Source organism: Chlamydotis macqueenii, chromosome 4 (genome assembly GCF_036417535.1).
Source record: "Chlamydotis macqueenii isolate bChlMac1 chromosome 4, bChlMac1.mat, whole genome shotgun sequence".
In the NCBI taxonomy this organism is placed as follows: domain Eukaryota; kingdom Metazoa; phylum Chordata; class Aves; order Otidiformes; family Otididae; genus Chlamydotis; species Chlamydotis macqueenii.
This window is the reverse complement of record NC_141559.1, coordinates 28,749,068-28,773,132: the sequence shown is the minus strand read 5'-3', so window position 1 is coordinate 28,773,132 and position 24,065 is coordinate 28,749,068. Positions and strand designations below refer to the sequence as shown.

Here is a 24,065-nt window from a genome sequence, read left to right as displayed (position 1 = left end):
CCCCCGCTGAGGGGCCAGGCCCAGCTGACGGGGCCGCAGCGGGCCCGAAAAGCCCCGGGGAGGGGTCGCGTCCTCGCCGTCGGGGCCAGGGCGGGCCTGCCCGGGACGGGGCACTCCGCGGCGGCGAGGCGGGACGGCACCTGCCCCCCCGAGGAGGTGCCGCCCCGCCGCCGCCGCCCCGTCCGTGCACTTCCTCAGCGGCCCGCAGAGCCGGCCGCGGGCAGCCGTCGTCCGCCGGCGGGGCGGAGGCGGAGGGCCGCGGCGGGGCGATGACCCAGCGCCGGGAGCCGCGTCCCGCCGCGTCGCGGGACGAGGAGCTGGAAGCACTCGAGTAAGCGGCGGTCGGGGAGGCGCCGCGGGGAGGGGGTCTTCGCGCGAAATGGCGGCCCCCCCAACCCCGGGGGCGGCTGAGGGGCGCGGGGGTCCCCGCGCGAAATGGGGGCCGTCGGGTGGTGCTGGACGGCCCAGCGGGAGCTGACAGGGTGAGAGCTGCTGGTTCTTGCTGCTGAATTTGGTAACGAAGTGAGGAATAAGATAAAGTGGGGTTCGTTTGAACGAGCCCGCCGAAGGGTGCTGTGCATGGTGTGCAGCCCCTCGGAGAAGCCCAGCACCTCGTCCCTGTGGTGGGTTTGAGAGGCCGGCAGGCTCCCACGTACAGAGCATGCTGGCGTGCCACAGGTGAGTGGGAGAGATAAATAATAGTTAGAAAAACTAGCGCGCAGGCAGGCGTTTCACATGTAGCACAGAGTTAGAGGCAGGGGGCTACAGCTTCACTCGGAGAACCCCCTCTGTTGGGAAGAGCCCGAGTTGTTCTGCGTCCGTTACCTGCGTCTCAAGGGAGCACCAAACCCAGAGCTTGTCCTCAGAGCTGCCTGTCCCCCCTGCTGCTGAGCTGCGCCATCCCTTCGGCCATCTCCTCATAGCTTGGCCTAGGCCCTGGCCGAGAGGGCCGCCATGGCGGCGGCTCCTCGCTGGGCCCTGAGAGGCAGCAGGCAGCTTCCCCAGGCACCTCAGGCTTTGGGAGTGAGAGCGGTGGACGGTTCACAGCCGTTACGAGGATGTCACCCCCACTCAAAAGCAAAGGCTGAAGGTTTCAATAGATCTCCCTCCCTGTCCGATGTGACTTGCCCATTTTGTCTGCCAGTTAGTTGGAGGAAAGCTTGGGTTACTTTTTTCCCCAGCAGCATTGGCGTGGGTGAGAAGAAAAGTTGGAGCAGCACAGGTGGGCACAGGATGGCCAGGGAGGGGAGGATTGGTGGCAGCAAAGCGAAGGGAAGACAAAGCAGAAGAAAAGCCAGTGAAGATACGGACAAAGCAAAAAGGCTTTAGTGTCACCTCTGCATTCAAAAAAAAACAGATGAAAAAAGTAAAGGTTTTTTGCTTCCTTAGTACTTATGGATAAGGACCAACTCATCATTTATTTTTGGGATTAATCCACTTAGTGGAGAGATTGGAGTGCAACAAAGAGACTTAGAATTACTATTTCCACACTGCTGGTATTTTGCCATATTTAGAAGAACTTGTTAGTGTAATGCCTGTTGCTGAAGCATATAACAAATATGAAATGAAGTCAAGTCACCTTGCAGTGGTACCCAGAGTGGCCATTACATACTTTTCCTTTACATCTTTAAGACTATGCTCATCCTAAAAATGTATCTACAGAAAAAAAAAAAAAAAAAGGAGTTGCAGCTGCTGTGGGAAGCATGATTCTCAATTACCAGACTTCTATTCACTTAGACTATATGGCCTGAATTGATTTATGCCAGTGACCTGTGCTTACAAACAGCCTTGCTTGTTGGCAAGGAGTTTGTCCTCATAGGTGATCTTGTAGGACTGCAGCCTGATGTGGTATTTGAGTGGTACCAGTGAGAAGAAAAGACTGCAAATGAGAAGGCTACAAATCTGTGTTTTTAAAGCTGTTGCTTCTTTATTTTATTTTCACTTCAGTGGAAAACCTGACCTTTTTCCCCTAACCCAAAATACTAAGCATCTCTTTCAGGGCAGTGAGTTGAATTAAATGCACTGAAGGTGAAAGGTGAATAAGCGATGCCAAGCAATCAAGTAATTAAACAAAGCCTTTTTTTTGGCTAGTACTAAAGCCACTTCCCCTCACTGCCCCCCCCCCCCCCCCCCCCGTTTTTTTTTCTAAAGAAGAAAAATAGGTCCTCACCAAACATTCTGGTAGCACAGTCTGATCTCTTAATGTAAATACCTTTTTAGCTGTGAGAAGTAGATGTGTCGCTTTCCAGGCCATAACATCAAAGTCTTAGCCACCACAAGGGTTTTTTTATCCTAAACATAGCCTCTGGTGCTGTCACAGTGCTGAGTTCCCCTTACACCTGACATAGTATCTAGCACAACTGAGACTCAGTTCTGGAGAGGAATATATGTCACTGCCATAGAAAAGACCAACAGACACAGGGGTCATTCAAATGAGGAGCAACTTTGACGTTCATGTACCTTTAGGGGGGAGTTTGAAGCAGGTTATTTTAGAGCTTTTGCTTTACTGTGCAAAAATGAAAGAAATTGGAGAAGGTTAGAAGAAATATGAAATGGGAGAGATGACTTCTTTACTTTTAAGAGAAAGGAGGTTGGGTACTGGAGTATCCTCATCGTTTACCAGGTCAGCTGGTCATCAAAATGGAAAGTTGACAGCAATGTAGATGGGGGTACAGCATAAAACCTATCTGACCCTCTGCTTGGTTTGGGGGACTTGGTATTTGCTGGACTGTTCTACATTAATGCTCTTGTAATTACACGGAGGATATTGGAGCTGGTGAGAGCAAGGCAGGAGAGGGGGAGGAAAAAAAAATCAGTATGTACAAAACTCATCTTTGTTTTAGTCCTGTTCTAGAGGTATCCCATCTGTCACCAAAAAAAAAAATAATCAAGAAATAAGATTTGACAATCCCAGTTATCATCAGGGACAACCACAGTCACTGAAAGATCTAGATATATCTAGAGCTGTTTATCAGATGAGATTTTTTTTCCAGAGCCTCAATATTTGTAAAGATGGACTTTCTGACCTTTTGCATTACGAAAAAAGAAAGAATAGTGATGTGTTTGCCTTTTTAAAAAATTATTTAAACTGTTTCTTTCGGTCTGAGGGAAGATGGTGGCTTATATGTATTTGGAGAGTTTGAGTGGTCAAACAATCAAGAGTTCAAAGTGAAAATTCAGATTACTTTCAGCTTCACTGTCAAGGTGTTTATAGGTGGAACTGATGCCTGATGAAAAGGAAGATCAAAATCAGAACATGTTAAAAAACGTGTTACCTCATTCATTAACTTCTTCCCTAAATCTACTGAAATGTTTAAAAGGAAGCACTGAAACTTGTCACAAGAGATGTGAGCATCTTGGCTTAAAGGAAAAGGAAACTGACATCATGACTCTTCTTTGAAGGTCTCTTTGGCTATTCCTGGAGTCAGCCCTTTTTCCAGTTGCATTTATTGCTGTCAGTGCCAAAAGGCCAGCCTGCGCACTGCAGTGAGAAGCTCCTGTAGCTGATCACGTCTGATGTGAGTTTGGGGAATTCCACATTGCAGGTCATGTTATTTGTGCAAGAGATGAGAATGTGGAATATCTTGTCAACCAAGTAATTACAGGTTGGTCTGGTAGCACAGCGTCCATCCCAGCATAGCATAGCTTGGGCAACACTGTTCGTCTTTTGGAGGTGAAAGGAACAGGGCAGGAGGAAACAAGTTTTTGTAACCTTTTTCCTTTTACAGTCCGAGCGTTTCTTGTTATCCCTTGCAGCACAGCTTTTATGTTCCTCCAGCTTCAAGTTTGACAATACCATGACAGATGGTATTTGGTAAGACTGAAAGATACACTTCATGCTTGGTTTCTCTAAGAGAAGATAAATTAGACCACAGGCCTAGATCAGACGATGATAAAATTGGAGAATTGAGGAACTCGCGTGACTGGAACAGGTCGTAAGAATGTTTTACCTTTGTCTATATTTCTAATGTAAACAAGAGCAAAATTAGAACAGCTAGAAAGAGAGCAAAAGACATGGGTTAAAATCAGAACAAAGGCAGTTGAGAGAAGGGGGTAAGAAAATGGAAGTGAGAAGCAGAAGCTGAGCTAGTGAAAGCCTACGGTTAGAAGACATGAACGTTAAGGCTGGGTACACTGATATTACTTCCTCATATTTCTGTTTTTAAATTATTTTTCCTATGAAATGACACCCTTGTATTCCAACAAAGTATTTTACATAGGAGTATGATTAAGTGTTTCAGTGTGACACATTTAAAGGATGTCTAATAAATATCAGTTTTAGTTGTATGCCACTTACAACTTCTGTCTTAGCATTCTCACACTTTTGTAGGTTTTCTAGAGCTCTGTCAATTGGTGTGCCGTTAAAAACATTTCCAAAACTTCACTTTTAGTGATGTGAGGTACAGAGTCCTTCATGACTTTCAGATGATAGGTAATGCTTCTAGGGTTTGGTATTAGGAAAAAACGTTAAAAATATTTAAAAAAAAAAAACAAACTAGAAACCAAACTTTGACAGATCTGATCTCAAATCCATCATGCAGAGAACAGAGAACTAGTGAGGCTATCTTGTAGCGTCATTTTTGGAGTACAGGCACGTGAAAAGCATTGCGTCTAGCCAAGGGACATAAGTCTGTGCTTTCCTGCTTGCACCATCAAGCAGTACAGTGTACTGCTTCTTTAAACTAAGAATGGGAATACGTCTTTGAGGCTAGTACATATTTTCAAGGTGTAGGAAAGTTCAACTCATTGTGATAGAAGGTTTTTTTTAAACATGAGAAAGGTGCAAAACTTGCCAACATCTACCGCCACAAAAAAACCCCCAAACACCCAGGGTAAATAACTTCTCTGAATAATACTGAAGTCCTACGGAGAGCATATCTGGACCATTCTCCCTAATGTGAATCTCTGTTTCTTTCAGAGATAGAAGACAGATTAATTAGGTTTGCCGTGTTTCTTCTGGGCTCCTGCAGCTCAGGCAGCCAAGGTGCTTTCCGTGGGGATGGTCACTCCCCAAGGAGCACAAGCAGTATTGCACCTTCCCTGGTAGGGGAGGGAGCTTCTGGGAATAGAGCAGTGAGGTCATCCAGCCGAATACTGAGGATCTCCTTCCTGCTTCAGAGAAGGAACTGCGAATTGCCTGACTTTACAAAAGCAAGCCAAACATACACAATTTCTAGCTCTATCCAGGCTATAACTATCTGAGAACATAATCTGATAAGGACATAAAAAATAAGCCTGACCTCTGCATACCTCATTTTTGTGATAGCTAGGCGTACCTCAGAGTTATCACTCCAGATACTAAAAACAAACGGCAGCCAGAACTTCTAGGTGTGCTCTTTTCTGGCCCTAGCTCTCTTTCATTTTTATGAGGAATAAAAGTGAGTGTTTGTACTGGGTGTTACGCACTTTGCACATAGAAATGACTGAAAATTATCAAAGCCACTCAACATTCATCCTTAGGTAAACCATAGATGGATGGTTTTGTTCCTTGTGTATTGCAGTATTGTTAAAAGGTTAATCCCACCTGATGCCAGCTACAGGTTTGTTCACCAGCCCCTGTTTACACAGGCAGAAGTGTTTTGTGAAATATCCATATGATTTCTTAACTGCATTGTCAGAAATGACAGATGCCTTACCTAAGGGCTGTCTGATCTGCATGGGACATAGAAATGAAGTTTCATTAATGTTTATCTTTGAAACATCTTGGGTTGTTAAAGAAAAAAACAAATGAACATTTTGAGGATGATGTTCTTACCTGAAGAGGGACTTTTCCACACCAAATACTGCTGTAACGTACTTGTGATCATCATCACTGTGTAGGGAGGTCTAGTCATTGCATTAACTACACAGAGGTCTTAATGAAATAGGAGATTTTAACGCGAATGCATCCTGTTCTGGAGTTGTGATGATTAGCATAGCACAGCACAGCTGCAGTGGTACAGCTGGCCAGCACAGACATCGCTGGTGCTGTGGCAGCCACCACACGAGCCATGTCTTCCACCTTGATTTGCCTGTGAATTTCAAAGAACTGCCTGAAAGATTTTTTTCTAAATGAGATAAATAGAAGGATTCCCCCTCTGACAAATACTTAAATTCAACTGAAATGTATCTAGTAGTGGCTAACCACAAGGCTGTTTGAGTTTCTTTTTAGTTCTCTTTACTTGTATTTGTGTCATCAGGCAGGCTTGATTGGGAGAGCAGACTGTTTGCATAGGTGTCTATTTATTTACCTTCCTGGTGGTCTGTATGCAAATGCTAAATTTTACCTACGTTCATGCAATTGGAACAAATTTTGAGTGAGCATTTTCACAATGGAATATCCAAATAACCTGACAGTTTTACTTATCGAACCATCTGTGACAATCAGCGGGAGAAAAAAAAATAGCTATATATAACAGTCACTTTGGCACTAAGATCTGTCTCACATCCACTTCTACCTTTTAAACTGAGCAAGAGGAACATGGTAACATTTGAGGGGATTTGTTTGAGACAGCATATTTAGGCAAGAAGAGTGGTGCAGCCTTGTCAGGAAAGATTTAAAACCACACTTTAAAACAACATTATTTTCCCAATTAAGTGGGTGAGGTTTTGTTGTTAATTTGCTTGGGTTGATTTTTTTTTTTTTTCCTTTTAATATAGTGGTAAAATTCAGTAGTCACTGGCCTTTTATGTGTAAAGACCCAGTAGATTTAAAAACAACATTTTTTAGACTTAAGTGACTTATATTTTAAAATCTTACTGAAAGGCTTTTTGGAAATAAGGTAACAGCACACTTATGAGCAACCTCAAACTGAATATACCCTCTTTGTGAAAATGACCACATACAGACTTTCTCAATGTATGTTTCTTTTGTACAGAAGTGAGAGAAATAGTGTTACAAAGTTCCACCCAAAACATGGTGTTGTCTTCTCAGCTGTAGATCTGGCCAAGCGTGCATGCTGATATGATCCTCATCGCATCAGGACAGATCTGACCTTTGACTGTTACTTACTTGGGCAGTTAATCCCAAAGCAGATTTTGGCTAACAGGTGTTTCAGAGGATGACACTTTGATCTTTAAATGGTCATTATTTTATTCTACTGTGTAGACGGTCCACGGAGCACGTTCTAGAGCCAAAACAGCAATACTCTGCCTGTATTGAGTTTCACATGGATCTTGTCTTTCACAGGGTTAACAGTCTACAATCTTGCATAAAGCAATTTATCAGCCAGCTGGCCTTTCAGATAGGCAGCCATCTAAATTCAGAGTTAAAACTTTGTGGGAGATGCCAAGATTAGCAGCAACTTGTGATGAACAGATTAGGAGAAAGAGTATACAATTACACCTCATTTGAGTTGAAGACTGCCATGATACAAATTCTGGAAAGTGCTGTGATCACACTTCTGCTTTCAGTTGAACTGTATTTCTCTGGCTGAAACAGTAGTACACTTCGACCCAAATACTACAGGCACACACAGTTTGAAGGAAAGGGAAGGAGGCTCGGTACCACTCCACATACAGACAAGGGGAGAAGCTTGCTCCCTGCAGAGCTGTGCCCTGGGTACAGTATCCCCTCCTCCTTCCGCACCAGAGGTTCTTATGTGTGTATATAACTATCATTAATTTCTGCACACAGCGTGTCTTACAGGATTGGCACTCCAGCCTTTCATAGCCGCGGCTCGTTTTTGTGTTCAGTCTCAGGATCGTTCCTAATGAGATCCTTTTCTACTGAAAGAAATCAGGTGGTTTTTTTAATGAATAATTCTGGATGGAAACAAAGCCGTGCACAACATTGGATGATTTTCTTTCTAGGATTTTTTTTCTGTGGATTCCTTGTGGAATTTTTCATATAAAAAATTCAATGAAGTTAGTTTTAGCTGGAGTTAAATGAGGCAGGCTTTTAGAAGTTTTCCTGCATTGCTCAGACCATGTATGGCCAAGTGGCAACAATGGTGAGATTTCCTAAATTTTCACTTCAAATTTGGTCAGTTAACTTTGGAAGAAGGAGCAGAGGAAAGGACCAAAAAGGCTATGCTTCAAATCAAAAATTTAAGCTTAGGCAAATGTGTTTAATTGCAGATCTTGGCAGCACAGATGAACTGAGTTGCGGGAAATACAGAGTTCGGGAGGAGTTTGTGTTGCCTGTTTGCCCCAAAAGAGGAAGTGTACCAAAGCATGTAGACATGTCAGAAAGTACAGATTCTGAAAATAGATAAAGGATCCTGCATACCCCCCAAAATGGCTTTCATCTTATCAGCATAGACCTGGGTAATTTGTTGCTTATGTTAGTAGAATTTGCAGGGTTTTCTGGATTCAGCAAACGGTCAGCTGTTTGTACACAGCTTTGTAGTTAACAAGAAATAAATAGTTTTCTGAGCATGTTGAAAGGAGGCTGCTGAAAGGGGCACAGTTCTGTGTAACCTGTGTGTACCATTGAGAAGGATGGTAACTCAAAATTAGTGTTGCAGTCTCTCTCTGACTCAGCTCCATAACGCAGCAGAAGCTCTCAGTTAAGTGCTGAGAAAATAATGCTTTAACCCCTTGTGTCTTTCCAGGTGGTATCATGATAATCTTACCCGACATGCAGCAGAAGCGCTGCTGCTTTCCAACGGGCAGGATGGAAGCTATCTCTTGAGGAAGAGTAATGAAAGGGAAGATTTGTACTCCCTCTCTGTAAGGTAGAGTATGGACAGAAGTTAATTTCTTTAATGCCACACAGCTAGCAGTTTTAAAATCATCACTTACTCCCATGTTTATTTGCATGTCTCATGCATTGAGATTTTTTCCTAGAGCTCAAACTACTTTAATATATATTCCTAATGGTGTAATCCTGCTGAATGACATTTTGTTAGAAGAAAAAAAAAAGGATTGGATTTGAAAATTGCTCTCATTTCTCCAAACTATGAATTAATCTTCTTGGTGAAAAACAGGTTCCATGGATTGGCTGTTGATTTTCAGTCTGCAGGATAAAAATCTGTATGACAGTTACAAGAGTTCAAGAAACAGCTCACAGGAGTAGAAAAGTTTTATGTTGAGGGTAGTAATAAATTGTCATAGTTTAGCCCCGATCAGGGCCAGACTACGCAGTCTTTCTTACTCCCCCAACCCTCCGAGAGAATATAAGAAAAAAAAAAAAGGCTCGAGGTCTGAGATAAGGACAGGGAGAAATCCTTAAAGTTACCATTACGGGCAAAACAGACTCGACTTGGGGATAACTATTCATGTATTACTAAAAAAACAGCAGGATAATGAGACACAGAACAAGATAACCTCCCCCCACCCCTCCCTCTTCCCGGACTTAACGTTATCTCTACCACCTTCCCCCTCCAAGCGGCACAGGGGGGAAGAGGGAATGGGGGTTGTGGTCAGTTCATCACTTGTTGCTTTATGCTGCTGCTTCCTCGTCGGGGGAAGAACTCCTCACATTCCTTCCCTGCTCCGTCGTGGGGTCCCACCCATGGGCTGCAGTCCTTTGTGAAACTGCTCCGGCGTGGGTCATCTCTTCCACGGGGTGCCATCTCTCCAGAACAGCTGCCCCAGCGGGCCATCCATGGGCCACAGCCTCCTTCAGGCCTCCATCTCCCCTGGTGTGGGGTCCTCCATGGGCTGCAGGTGGATCTCTGCTCCTCTGTGGACCTCCATGGGCTGCAGGGGAACAACCTGCTTCACCATGGGCTGCACTAGGGGGTGCAGGGGAATTCTGGCCAGGAGCCGCATTACTCCTCCCTCTCCTTCTTCGTTGACCTTGGCGCCTGCAGCCGTTCCTCTCACAAGAAAAATTCTTCACAACAGGCAGGCAGACGCCTCTCAGTTTCTCTTCACATCTCATCTCCTCTCCACTTCTTGTAGCCAGACTGGGCTGCCTGGCAGGCTTGCATCTCCCCCTCTCTGCCCCCTCTCAGCGTCTTCACATCCTCTCCTTTTTTTTTTTTTTTCTTTTTTTTTTCCCCTGTTTGTCCCCTTCTTAAATATGTTATTGCGGAGGTGTTATAAAGGAACATTCTGTCACCAATTGGCTCGGCCTTGGCCAGCAGTGGGTCTGCCCTAGGCCTGGCTGAGTCCACCGGACAAAGGGGAAACTACTTCTAGAAGCTTCTTACAGAAGCTGCCACCATAGCCCCCCCTCACTAAATAAAACCAGAACATAAATATACCAGTTAATAGGTGCTAACTTCACCAGTTTCTGGATCACTGTATAGGAACCCTCATCTCTGAGGGACAATCCAGTGTTTGACTGGATGGTTTTAGTCCTCCATTCTGAGCTAAGACTCAGTCTTAGTCAGTAATGCATAACTGATTTGAACAATATTTCACAAGTGACAGATGTCAGGCTCTTAAAGTCATCAGAATTACAGCAGTTTACATCAGTTCAGGACACAGTCAATGCAGAGCACAGGTAGTCTGGCCTGGGTGCTTCACTACTGAATCACATTTAAAGAATCTCCCAAGAAGCAGAGAAGCCACAGTAGTTTAGAGACACAACATGAAAGACATATGCATTAGACACACAAAGTAATCCCTGCGTGTCAGCTGAGGGGAGGTAACCAATACTAAATACATTCTTGGCCTTTGGCAACTGTATAATATATTAAGCCTTTACGGTGAAATTTTAAGATGTTGCATTCGAGCTCATTTCTGCCTCAGATTGGGCCTCTGAACAATTAGTGACCACAGCTCAGCTGAATCACAATAACTTTTAAAGCGGAAGTCACTTTGATCAGTATGCTAATAGTAATTATTCGCAACTCTAATAGATAGGAACACAGCATATGCCCTTGAAATTGTGAATTTCTGTGTATTCAGTACCTGGAGCTGTTGTAATTTATAATATCTAGTTATATAATTCATAATATCTAGTTGAAGATGTCCCTGCTCCTTGCAGGGGGGTTGGACTAGATGACCTTTAAAAGTCTTTTCCAACCCTAGCTATTCTATGATAATTTGGAAGTGTAGTCACTTGGAAACTGAGGCAAGTGGAATTTGCACATACCCTGTTCCCCAGAGGTATAAAAGGCAAATACGAATTCCTTCACTCATCCCTGACAGAAGACCCAGAAGCAAGCGTACCTATACATACACTGCTGAAAGTATTACCACTATAGACAGCCAAGGAGCTTGGAGGGTGCCCAACAGATCTGAAGGTGATGTTACAAAATGAGCAGTCGGAGTAGCAATGACTGACTTGAGTGTAAGTCTTGGGAAAAAAGAGTAGTAGCACTTATAAGTAATAGATTTCCTTAAAAAAAAAAGTAATTTTAAATGAAACATTGTCTTGCTGGTTATTTTCTTTTTACTTTGAAATGTAACTAAACATTATTTGAGGTAATCTACCTCAGACAAATTTTTAATAATATGTATCTTGAAGCTAGTTTTAAAGGGCACTTGGGAAACAACTTACTTGAATAAAATGAAATTTAAATATCTGTTCTTTTAGTAGGAAACAAAAGCTGAAGTGTTAGTTAGTTTAAATAAAATGCTACTTTAACAACTTCTAGCTTTAGAAAACCTAGAACAGTCTACTTCAGGCCAATTCCAATCTCTTGTTCAGCTCTCTATGTAGGAACAAGAGCTACTTACTGCATTACCCTATGAACTGAATATCCCAGTCTGGAGTTTGATCTTTTATTCTGTTACGTTAGTGGTACAGCTCCCTTGAAATACTGATTTTGATTTTAAAATGTTTTAATAATTTTCTACTGTATAAGTTTTTCTTTCCATTTTTTTACTATTATTAAAGCTTAGTTTTAGAATAAGTAATTCAATTTTGTTCTGATAAATTTTTGTAGAAAGGATAATTTTAGCAATTCTAGCTGCCATTTACTTTCTCTCCTAAAATGTCTTCTATAGCTTTTACTTTACTTTCTCCCTCTGCCTCACAAGGAACTTCAGTCATTATTATAGTTTGTTTTAAAACGCAACAATGCTTAGACATCCGTTGAGGTCTTTCTTGACAGCTGTAAAGAGAGATCACATATTGCCTGAAATCCCCTCCCCCAGCAAAATTAGCCAACTTTAAAAAGGAACTAAGAAATACAGTGGAAGTTGCTCTTGTTGCAACATTGTATTTCTTGTACAATTAAATGAAAAGATGAAAAACTTATCATTAGAGCAAACTCACAGCAGCTATTTGCTGTTGTGGGGCATCTGCACTTGGCTTGCACACTTTGTATCTCAGCTGATGGTAGCACCAAACATGCGCAAGGTCAATAGAGGCATGTCCTACAATGCACAAGTACTCTTCAAAGATAAATACTTGTTTAAATACCTGTTTAAAATCAGAATCTCCTGTGAAGTGGCAGTAAACGTTGGAAAAGAGGCTATAAATCCCTTTCTTCACGGTATTTTCAGAATATTTGCTACATACATTTTTCCTGAGACAAAGTTTTCTCTGGACTGTTTTGAATGCCAGTAACATTAACAAGAGTAACTTTTTCACAGGAGAGATACTTGCAGTAAGTGCTTCACTGACTTCTGAAGTCAAAATAATTGTCATCCAGGAAGTGAGGCCTTGCACACTTCTCTAAATACCATCAGCTTTCATAAACAAGTGCTGTTACTTCCCCCAGTAGACAAAGGACCCTGGTTCATGTTTGACAGTGCCCACCGTAGAGGAACCATTTGCCTGAGTACAGACACAAAGCAGACAAATTCAAAAGCCTTAGTTATCTAAAGTTAGGTTATTAAATCCCCATTTTGGTGCAAAAGAAGGCAGTCTATTTTTGAAAGAGAAACAGAAGACATTTTCGATGAGATTGGGATGTTACCTGTAAAGACAGATATGTACTGAGAAATACAGGTACACTGTCAAGACTAAAGCCTAATAAGTGAAGGGATATCATCCTACTTAGAAGGCTGTAAACCTCGTTTATAGGTCTGTTTACTGGTTGCTGCAAGAGGTAATTTAACTGGGCCTTTCTAGCTTTCATCGTCTCCTATCTGTAAAGCAGCAACAAGATTTTTCTTAATACATGTGAATGTATGTGATGTGTTGAATATTAGTGAAGGACAGTAATGACAATGATTTTCAGCCTGTGATTTCCTGTAGTGGAAGCTGCTATTTAAGGGTTGTACGTGCCAAATGCCTTTGACATTTATGCCTTGACAAATTTTCCTTTTTTATTTTAGGGGAAAAGATTCTGTGAAACACTTCCACGTTGAACATACAGGAACTTCATTCAAATTTGGATTTAATGAATTTTCTAGCTTGAAGGAATTAGTCATGCATTTTGCAAATCAGCCTTTAATTGGAAGCGAAACAGGTAAGGAGAGCCATAGGTTTGTACAAACACATTTGTAGTCATGCTTCACACAGATCTGAGTAAAAGGATCTTCCGATGTGTTATCAGGTAGATCTACTGCTGATGTGTCCCTCTTCAGAAATTCATGTTTGTCTTAACCTCAGGTATCCAAGATGTTCCTCTTCAAAAACTCTTTCAAGTACTCTGAAGATAAACTACATGTAAGCTTACTGCGCTTTTTGATAACCAGAAGCGTGAGGTCGTTTTGATTTCTCAGAGAAGGAAGCATTTCAAAATATGCATGTACTAGGAGGAACAGACCCTTCTCAAAAAGGGCAAAACCAAAGCAGAGTGTTCAGTGAGGAAATACATGTTCATCTATGAAGTTTAAAGTTGAAATCTCCCAATAAGGAATCTCCCTTCATCCAAGGAAGAAGTCTACTGTAATAAGTTCCTCTTTCCTGTAGGGAATGTGCCCTATATTACCTCTCCTTTTCTGTCTATGGTGGATCAGCCTGCTGATGCCATCTGCCATCACAGTGATTTGCCTTGTTTTTAAGAGAAAGAAAGAGAAAAGCACAGGCTTCTTTAGTGGCCAACATGCTACCTGAATTAAGAGTCAAAAGATTAAACCTGATTCCTACAAGTGAGTTGAACACCACCAGAGCAGAATCCATGGAGAAACAAATACATATTATCATGATAATGCCAGTTTTAAGTTTAGCTTCAGATGTAAGAGTTGAAAATGTGCCAGTACAAGTTAGTGCCAGAAACTTCAGTATCCTGTGTAGAAAGCATGTACAAGTAACTCATAGAGTAGTACTAATTATATATGCAGGAGACCAGTTAAATAATAGCTGGCACATGCAATAACTGTAGTATGTCAGACAATAAATATGTACCACTGCTCTTGTAAAACAAGCATTAAATTCAAGGGTTGCTTTGCAATTTTTTTTTTCCCCAAGAAATGCAGTGTTACACTCAATATGGCACTTAGACCTTTCAAAGCATTCTCTTTTTAAGTTCCTTTTGAGAGTGTTTCAAACACAGAGTTCCTACATGTATCTTTTGTGCCAGTAAGCTCTTTTTCCTGTGAAATCAGAAATGCACTCACAGGTCTAATGCTGTTGACATATAAAACTTCTGTTTCCCCATTCCTTCACTGCGTGTGTAACAGACATTAGTAATCAAGGCATGGTGTTACATGATCTCTGTGGACAGGATCAACACTGCTGAATGATGGGCTCACTTGTCACCTTAAAGCTCCCTAATCAGATTCTGCTGGCTCTGTGAAACCTCTTTAAGCTGGATGTTCTACAGAATAAGAAAAGCCGTTTGAACATCACATCAAGAAACCTTCCACCTTACCTTACCATGGATGGCAGTAGAGAGGAAGAAACAGTTAGCAGTTGAGCAACATTCGTTCAGATACAGATGTCAAAGGTCTACTGAGTGGTAATAGTTTAAAACGAAAAGTGGGTAGGGGCTCATCAGAGCCCACTTTAAGCCAACTGTCAGCATGGCAGAATGACTGGCCCAACAGAGGGTCACACAGCAGGTTGGCAGAAGGGCCAGCAACAAAGTCTGATTTCTTAGGTCACACTTCCTTGCAGTGAAAAGCAGCAAGCGACCTTTGGCTCAGGCATTAGCAGAAAGTAGTTGGACCAGTTTTTCTTATTCCTTGTTATACTTACAAACAATTTTCTGTAGAAGCACTGTGAGACTGGGAATGAGAGAGTAAAGCAAGATAGCATGATAGCATTTTTCATCTCCTCCTTGCTTATGGACAGGATTTTGTAAGACAGAGACCCACAAGATAGTGGAAACCATTACATATTCTATCTTCCGTTTAAGTTTTGTATCACTGGAGCTAGTTTTGTGTCTGAAGAGGCTCACCAGACTGTCTTTGATCTGTACTTGGACACACAGGCCTACACCCCTGCAAACTGGTCCATGGAGCACAGTGGTTCTTCCGTACTGGGTCAGCTGCAGGTTTCTGCTTCAAGCCCAACAAACCTTGTCTTACTACAGCTTCATTTCACTCCAGATTGCTACATGGACTCGCATCCATTTCTCTGCAGCGTAATGTGTACACTTCCTTCTGAAGTATGGATAATTAAAAGGAAACTGGGGCTACTGTGTTCTGTGAGATGGTTTCTTGAACAGGCAAGCTGAATCTATTCAGTAACAAGGTTAAAGCAAGATACTATCGTATTCTGTATTTCTATCTTTATTCAAAGTGACAAGGTCAACATGTTATTCTTACCTGTTTGCTTTGTTTATGAGTTTTTACCTAAAATTATTATGAAAACATATACAAACTTCAAGTCATTACCGAGACAGAAAAGCCAAAGTCACTTGCAGCTAACATTTCCAACAATGGGACTAATTTTCATTCTTCCTTAGAAACAGATGTTATGCACTAACATGCAAGAAGAATATTGCTGCAGTGCAGCTTTTACTAGTTCTTCTGCACAGTTACCAGATGATTCTGTACAAGTATCTTTTGTGGAGAAAAAACATGGAGAACTTACTAGAAAACAAATATTTTATAAAATGTTAAGTCCTCTCAGTTCCGCAGCAGGGCTCTTTATCCACCCGGTACAGATGATGGTACTCAGATTCTATACAACAGCTTAAGAGTAGTTTCTGTAGACTGGTGATGGGTGATACACTGGTGATACTTTATAAATTTTTTTTTAATAATAATTTCTGTAGACTGGTGATACTTTATAATTTTAAATTGTAAGGTATTTTTTTTCTGCAAGGCCAGAAAGAATTGAACTGGTTTTGACTCTTCACCTCTGCAAGCTGAATATATCAATCACATTTGCATACACCCCCTGTGCCTGTGAACAGATTTCAGTTGGTTACTTCAAATACAGTTTTTCCACCTTCTTTTGTAGCCCTTCCTATTACAAAATGCACTTTAAACTTTATTTCACTTTTAAATTACTCAGTCACCTGTAGGTTTCAAGTCCAAGTTCTTACCAGTTCTAGCATCCCTCCTCTTTAAGAGCTGACAATATCAGCATAAAATGCAAATGGAGCAGCATTTGGTATGTTGTGATGTTATTTTTAAGAAAATGAGATTACATGGTGTAGCAGCTACTATTTTAAGGAGGTTCTTTGCTATTATAAATAGTGTAATAGATTCACTATTGAGAGTACAGCTTTTTGCAGAGAAAGTGCAATGAACATAACCTTATTTGGAGAACAAAGAGTGGCTATAATAAAAATGTTACCAACTGGAAAGAGCTATGGTAAAACAGTTAGAGGTGATGGTAATGTGGGTTTACTGTTGAGAAGCCTGTGTCCAAAGCTCTGACAGATTAAGTGATTTATGCAGCAAGCAGTGGGTTGTTGGCAAAATCAGGATGACTGTTACGACCTCATATCTACTCTAGCATCCTGCCTACCCACCCAGCCAGCCTTCTGTGCAGGAAGGGAATTTAATGTGTCAGGTGATTTTCTGCAAGCACTAATAAGTTTAAAGGTTTTAGAAAGGTGCTATATACTTACAGTTTTCACAGTCACATATAAACAGGCATGATAATGGTGCTGTTCTGTTGCTGGTTTGATTTTTTGCCACTTACTGTGCATTGCAGAAGGGGTTTAATTGCCTACTGCTTAGAGGAAGCAAAGAGAGTTTTCACTCTTGTTTTCAGAGATGTAAGAACAAATTGTACAGGAATAAGGGAATTGAATTAGGCATTGAGGACTCTGAGCAACACAATGGAGCCAAGGAAGTGAGACGGGGCAAACAAATCCAGCAGCAAGTGTCCCACTGTAGTTTGCATGGGTGGATTTTTGTAGAAAATACCCTTCACAAAGTCTAAACTATTCATATGATGCGTGTTAGAAGTATTTGTCTAGTTTTATTGGTATGGGGGAGTCTTTTATAGTGTCTGATTGTTTTCAGACATGGATGTGGCCTGAGTCCTGCCCTCTTCCAAGGAAAACCCCTTACAGGGAGTGTCACAGACATCTTGGGGAGGTTATTACCTTTTCCTAAAATTAAAAAGGTATAAGAGTTTAAGTTAATCATTCTACAAACAGGCAGCTACTGGCAATTATTTTCTAATGTCTTGCCAATACTTCTGCTCTTTTTCTCTCCAGGAACCTTAATTGTATTGAAGCATCCCTACCCACGGGAAGTGGAAGAACCTTCCATTTATGAGTCCGTCCGAGTTCACACTGCGATGCAGACAGGAAGGACAGAAAGTGATCTTGTTCCAAATGCTCCCTCAGTAAGTTGTGTTCTGGTGCAAGGGGTGCTTCTCCTGGTCTGAGTTCAGTATGATTGTTGGACTGAGCTATGGAATAATACCAGTAATTCATCCCTTTATGGGTTCGTAAATGTAGAAAGTCTTTGCCAACCCAGGCAGAACAAACACAGACTTGCTAGGTGCAGTGCCATGACAAATAAAGCCTTTCACGGTTGTTGTCAGTGAGACCTTCAGTGCTGTCACTGGGAAAACACTGTCTGCAGCTGACCTAGGTGAGTCTGACCATCCAATCAAAGAATATATAAAAGGTTTTCATTCTCCTGTTATCTTCCTTTTAGAATGCCATCTTAGCAGTAACATTATCAGGAATTTAAAAAACAAACACACCACAAAAAACAAGCATAACACTTCTCACATCTTTCTGACAGCACTTGTCAGGCTGTATGCAACAATATGTATGTCAGGTTGCATAGCAAGCCCTTGTTTTGCCAAACATCCTTTCAGCCAGTGGGAAGTCTCTCTCTCTCTCCCCCCACAGGTGAGAAGAGGAATACACTAAATAGCAAAAGCAAGTAAAAGCTACAGGATTTACCATGTTTTGTCTCACTCACTGAATATGAGGATTGGTTGACAGGAAACGTATAGTAGTCCTGACGGACAGACTCATTACTTACTATTATTTTTGTAGTCTTCTTGGTTTAGTAAGACTATTTTGCCCAGTTAGCAAAATACAGCCTCATTCCTTACTGGAAGAAAGGAAAGAGTATCTGAATTTCTAGGTCAGTGAAAAAGTTACCTTTTGAAAAAAAATATTCAAAGATGTGCAAGACAGACAGGGATGCCTTTGGAAAAGAAAACTCCAGCTGAAGCGTGGTACAACCAAGTTAATAAGAGTACCTATATCCCAATAGCTACATTACTCAAAAGGAATTTTTGACATTTTCCAATTTTGACTTTATTAGTTTAGAATCACCTTACCTTAAAGCAGGAAGAGGGCTTCCTGTATTCTGGCACAGACTTACACCCAAAATAGAGCAATGTGACAGAGAAGAACCTCCACCCTTTCAGCCCTAGTAATTTTGAGCACAGCAAAAAGCTGTGTCATGTTAAAAGCTACGCCTTACTGGTGTGAGAAACAAGAGAACGTCTTCGTATCCATGTGGGCCACCTGCTCTGACATCTGTGACTTACTTGGACAGTAATTAGAGACTTTAAATCCCTAGTAACTCATATCTAAGCGAGACAGGTGGTTTGTCCAAGACAGTATTGCTCAGAATAGAGAGGAAAATTTTTAATGACATATGTTTTTGGAGAAGAAGAAGAGTTACATTAATATGGATTAATGAAGTTGATAAAAGAACTACTTCTGTTGTCTCTCACAACATGGCTGAGTTCCCCTTTAACCTCCAAAGGATCTTGACTTCCACATACAACCAATAAAAAGGCAATATTTTTTTCAAGAGCAAATAGTAAATAACTTGGCAAGAATTTGGTTTTCAGAGGTTGGCAGTCTCACAATTAGGTCTCTACACAGCATTTCAGTGGTATCTGAAAAGTAATAAGGTCACAGCATCCCTCTTAGTGGCAGAGAAACAGTTGAAAAACAATTTCTCAATAAGCACAGGTAAGAGGTTTTTCCTCTTGAACATACGGCTGTTTGAGAGAAGAGGATGCCTAAGTAAAAGAGCATTTCCCCCTTTCCCTTGCATTTCAAGAGTGATTTCTGTAGATATTTCCACTGTCTGGTAAACTTGAGGTGCTTCTGGTTACAACATGCACTGAGACAACCCATTAACTTCCCTAAATAAACTGTAACTGCAAATGTTTTGCTGCATTTGGCTGAGAAGATGGAGGCCAGAAGCTTGCTGAGGGAGGCATGGTCTAAGAGATTGCCTTCAGTGCTAGCACAGGTCCATGTTTGGACGTGCCGGTGGATCCCTAGTGGTGGATCCAGCTGTGCAAGGGGAGCACAGGAGTGATGACAAGGCAAGCGGCCATGGGAAGTTTCCCCATGAACAGGCTGCTCTTCCATCTAACGGGAATAGAGGCAAAGAGGGGGATGTGGGAAATAGAAGCAGAGCTCAGCCTCTAACCCGGATCCCTTTCCTTGTTACTTCACAGCTTGGTACGAAAGAAGGATATTTGATAAAACAAGGCAAGATAGTCAAGGTAAGGAAAACTCTTACTCCTTGCTTCCATTCTGCAATCACCCACAGGAGCTAGAGACAATGCAAAGGTTAAATAGCTCCACCTGCATTCCCCTGCAGAAAGGAACAGTCTGTGTTTTGAGCAACAACAAAGCATGACTGTAAACCAGACCAAGTCAACAGCTTTAAAGGTTTTTCTTTCTTAAGAGGCATTATACTAAATTCTCACAAGACAATTACCATCCGTTCTTGATCTTTCAGAATTGGAAGACAAGGTGGTTTACACTGCATAGGAATGAACTTAAGTATTTCAAAGACCAGACAGTAAGTAGCAAACACCAGTTCTACTCTTTAAACCTCTACAGAGGCAGCTGCAGCCTGCTCATATCTCTGGCTTCTCGCATCTGTATCTCAGCTTCCCAAGCTAAAGCTTCCCATACTGTCGGAGGGGTCGAACCTTTCAAATAAAGTCAGAGTTTTGCTGATGACTGCAACGAGAGACAGTAAGTTTCACAGCTGGAAAACATTTACTGTGCTCTGTCAGTTTTACCTACTTGATGGAGTTGTTGTTTACAGTGCATTTTCGCTTGCTTTTTTTTTGGTGGATTTTAAGCTACCAGCACAAGACAGCTTTCCTGCAGTAGAGATCTCCTCTGTTGTTTGTCTAGATCTGAACTGACTGTCCTCATTTTTTATATTTAGCTCATTTCATCTCATGTTAGCACTGATGCTATGTTTGCTAGTTTGGGTTTATGGTGTTACAGCTATTGTACCTATGCCTGGAAAAACCTAATGTGCCTGTGAAGGTCTAGATGCGTTGAAGATGAACTGAGCTAGCCTTATCTTCAAGTTTTCTTGTGTTCCTATTTTAAAACCATTTTATTTTCAAGGCCACAGAACCGATTCGGGCGCTTGACTTAACTGAATGCTCAGCTGTGCAATTTGACTACTCCCAGGAAAGAGTCAATTGTTTCTGGTAAGTTGCTGTGCTTTCTCCACCTTGCTGGAAAGGTCAAAATAGCCAGAGAAGTTTGAAATGTAACCACTGGGTGCTTCTGAAAGCTCCCTTGCCAGTTGCAACCCTGATCTTCCTCTAACTCATGAGTCTGTTTCTGTCAACCAACCTCTGTCAGTTCTGCCCAGCTTTGCCAAATTGCTGCTGGCAGAAGGGTTTGTTTTTTTTTTTTTCCTTCGTGAGGAGGGTGTAGGCCCATGTGTCATGGGCATTTCTTTTCCTAATTCTGTAAGCATGTATAATCATCGCCTAGACCTATGGAACTTAGGTACAGCCCAGTTCCCAGTTCAGGCATCGCTACAGGTCACACAGTAGCCGCTTCTGTGCCCAGATGCCGCTCGTCTGTCCGTATGCGCCTCAGGCAGCACCTCCCCAGGCTGTAAACCATTCTTGGCTGTAAACCTGGCCTCCGTGCCCTGCTCTGTCTGAACAACTGTTGGTGCAGGCCAGCTGGGTTCAGTTTTGGGAAGAACTACCAGTTGTTCTAGTAATTTAAAAAATTGTTTTAATTGTTTACTTGCAGTTTAGTGTTCCCACTAAGGACATACTACCTGTGCGCGAAAACTGGAATAGAAGCTGATGAGTGGATTAAAATACTGCGATGGAAACTGGTGAGACGATGTGCGGTGTTACGTGGTGGTACACCTCAGGCAGCAGTACCCTTGGTACTGCCGTCGTAAACCCTCCAGTATTGTAGCACCCAAGTGCTACCGCTCTCACATCTGCAAGAGGGGAATACTTGTTCTGGCTTCCAGGCCAACTAGACTGGAATATATAGTTTCTGCATAATATATATGCCTGTAAACCCGCTTTAGCATTTTCAGGATGCACTTTTAACACATATTAATTAGGATGAAGGAATTACTTCCATCTTTAAGGATGTCATTGCGTAGATGGTAAGCAATATGGAACATCAGCACAGACCACACGTGTCGGGTCGTGAAGGAAGCTTTGAGAAGACAATGTAAAGGCTTCAAAGTGTTACTTCCTTAAAAAAATCCGTGTTTGGGTTGGTCATACTCACCCACACCCACGTGCATGCAGACAAACAGTAATGTATTGTCTTTCTGTTCTAGTCACAAATACGAAAGCAACTGGAGCAGCGTAACACCACCCTCAGTTCCTAGCTGCACCTTCAGGAACTGCCTCTCTGCCAAGGGAAAGGCATCGCTTACAACAGGACAGTTTTGCATGTCTCCATTACTCACAGCGGGCGTGCGTGTACACCACACACAGACTCTTGCTTCCAGCTCTACACACAAAGGATTCGTATGGCTGAGCACTCTCAGGCTGCTGAGTCACACGCGGAGACGGTTGCAAAATCAGAGTATTGGTTTGCTATGCATGGTGTATGTCTGTAGTGCACGCTTAATTCAAACACCTGTTAAGGAATCACATTAGTCACTATTTAAAACTTTTGTGGTTATTCAGAGCACTCTTGATAATTTATTGCAAGCTCCATCACAACTAACCATTAGCAGCATATTCTGTAACCTTGAGCCTGTTACGTAAAACCGGTCCTTTCTGGAAACATTAAATATTTATTTTTGTATTACCTGTTTAGGCTCCACACCAAAAGAAAAATGAGAGGTACTTACATTTTTGTAAATAGTGTCTATATTAAAATCCAGAGAGTATTCCTAGGCCGTTTTCAAGGTGATGGATGAGTAACACCTAGTTCTGGTCAAATATGGTTTTGTATGGTTCAGATTTACACCACAGTGATGGCTATGAGCGAAAAGTCATTTCACCCAGCATCTATAGGCAATGGTGAGCAGCATCATGACAGCACAGTTGTTTACAAGCTAGGATTATGAGAAACAGGCAGCTGGTTCCCAGTGCACACATGACAGAGCTGCTGCAGGGCCCTAAGGATGGGTGACAGGAAGGATGCAGAAACCTTTGCCTGTGGCAGCCACCAGCGTTGTCAGCAGCATTATGAGTTGGGCCCCTTCCAGTCCCCCTTGAAAATGGGCTGGATTTTGTACTTTTCCCTCATGCACAGAGGGAAAATGAGATTTTGTCCAGAGCTGTGTTCTCAAATTAAGCATTGCTTGCTTTATATTAAACAAGATCAGAAACAGAAAAGCACCATGTGCACTAAAAATACGGATTTAAAACAATACATCATCTACATAACCTGATGTAAATTTCCATCTGTACTTTGGAAGACTTGTACATGTGTAACAGTGGCTCGCTACAGAATTGAGAAGTGGAAGCCCTGTACCTCAGTGCTGTAGCTGCAAGACCCCCTGGGTAATCCTGCTCCTCCTGGAGGGGTGGGGAAAGCAAGGAGCCCCCATCTCCCTGCCTAAGGGTTAAGTTTCTGCTGACCTCTCCCACTATGCAGATGGTGTGGCACAGGGCTTAAGATTGTTCCCCAGCCAGTCAGTGCTCAATTAGATGCCTTTACTGTAAGGAGGCTGGAGAGGAGGGGAAAAAAACATACTAAAAAAGAAGGAAAATCCAGATTTGGACATAGGAATAGCATTTTATTTCAACTTATAAATTAAAAATATTTGTAAATATTTTTATACAGACTGTTTTCTGAGTAAAATGTCATTATAAAACTACCGAAGGTCTTCTGTATTCCTGTACTGTATTGTTAAAGGGTTACCCTCCTTTCTCCCTTAAAGGAGTTGTTTAACAAACTGGCTCTCCCATTTAGTTACAAAACTTTGATGAGTTTGTGTGAGGCAGAGGCAGCATAAGGGGAAGAGAGAGATTATGTTCTCCAACAGCATCACTGTTCTGTGAAAACAACTTGGAAATGGAGCTTGAAGTGTAACCACAAAAGCACCTTTCCCTCTTTCACATGAACAAGCCACGCTACAAAATGTTAGAAGCAACTTCAGCACAGTGTCACAAACTGAGGCCAGTAAAAGAAACAGTGCTTGGCTGGCCTAGGAAGTGGAGTCACAGAGGAGTTGAACAGAAGGTAACAGCAGCTCAGATGGAACACAAATGCTTTTTGCAAGAAACAGACGGACTCCTTGGGGCTCAGTTTCCAGCTGCTTCGGAAATGACCAGCAACAGAAAGCTCAAGCCAGGAGCTCAGATTAAATGCAGAAGGGTTGAATGACAAATTTTAATCTCCAAGATTCCCATTCTTCCAATTCTCCAAGAATTCCCTGTCCTTATTTTCAGCACTCCTGTTTCCCCCCATCCTGCCAAATGCTGATGGTGGTGTAAGCAAGAGGGCAATGGTGCTGCTTCCCCAGCCTGAGGCAGAGGCCTGTCAAGAGCTCTCCTTGGACCAGCAGCACTTGGTTTTAGCACTGGAAGCCTACGCTGGAGTCATTGCAAGGGGAATGCAGGAGGGAGCGAGGAGGGGCAAAGAGCATAGGATTGATCCCCAGCAGCAGGAAGCCAGCCAGCACTAACCTCTACCTCTCTGCGGTGACATGGGACTCCGTATCCACATCACCCAATAGACACACACACTGGTTAATTTTCA

At 42.2% G+C, this 24,065-nt stretch overlaps 1 protein-coding gene across 2 annotated transcripts; it reads left to right on the top strand.

The window, feature by feature from the left end:
* Window positions 1-209: 209 nt before the first annotated feature.
* On the top strand, window positions 210-23,182 carry DAPP1 (dual adaptor of phosphotyrosine and 3-phosphoinositides 1). Of its 2 annotated transcripts, none has more exons than XR_015258452.1 (9): window positions 210-331; window positions 8,535-8,657; window positions 13,105-13,238; window positions 17,337-17,467; window positions 19,568-19,615; window positions 19,855-19,917; window positions 20,009-20,096; window positions 20,484-20,569; window positions 21,132-21,219. XR_015258452.1 is itself a non-coding variant. In XM_086747008.1 (9 exons), the coding sequence occupies exons 1-9, from the start codon at window positions 270-272 to the stop codon at window positions 21,733-21,735; spliced, it is 786 nt and encodes a 261-aa protein (XP_086603134.1). In that variant the 5' UTR covers window positions 210-269; the 3' UTR covers window positions 21,736-23,182. The 2 variants fall into 2 exon arrangements, 1 of the variants encoding a protein (XP_086603134.1); XM_086747008.1 differs by lacking the exon at window positions 20,009-20,096 and adding an exon at window positions 21,685-23,182.
* Window positions 23,183-24,065: the final 883 nt, after the last annotated feature.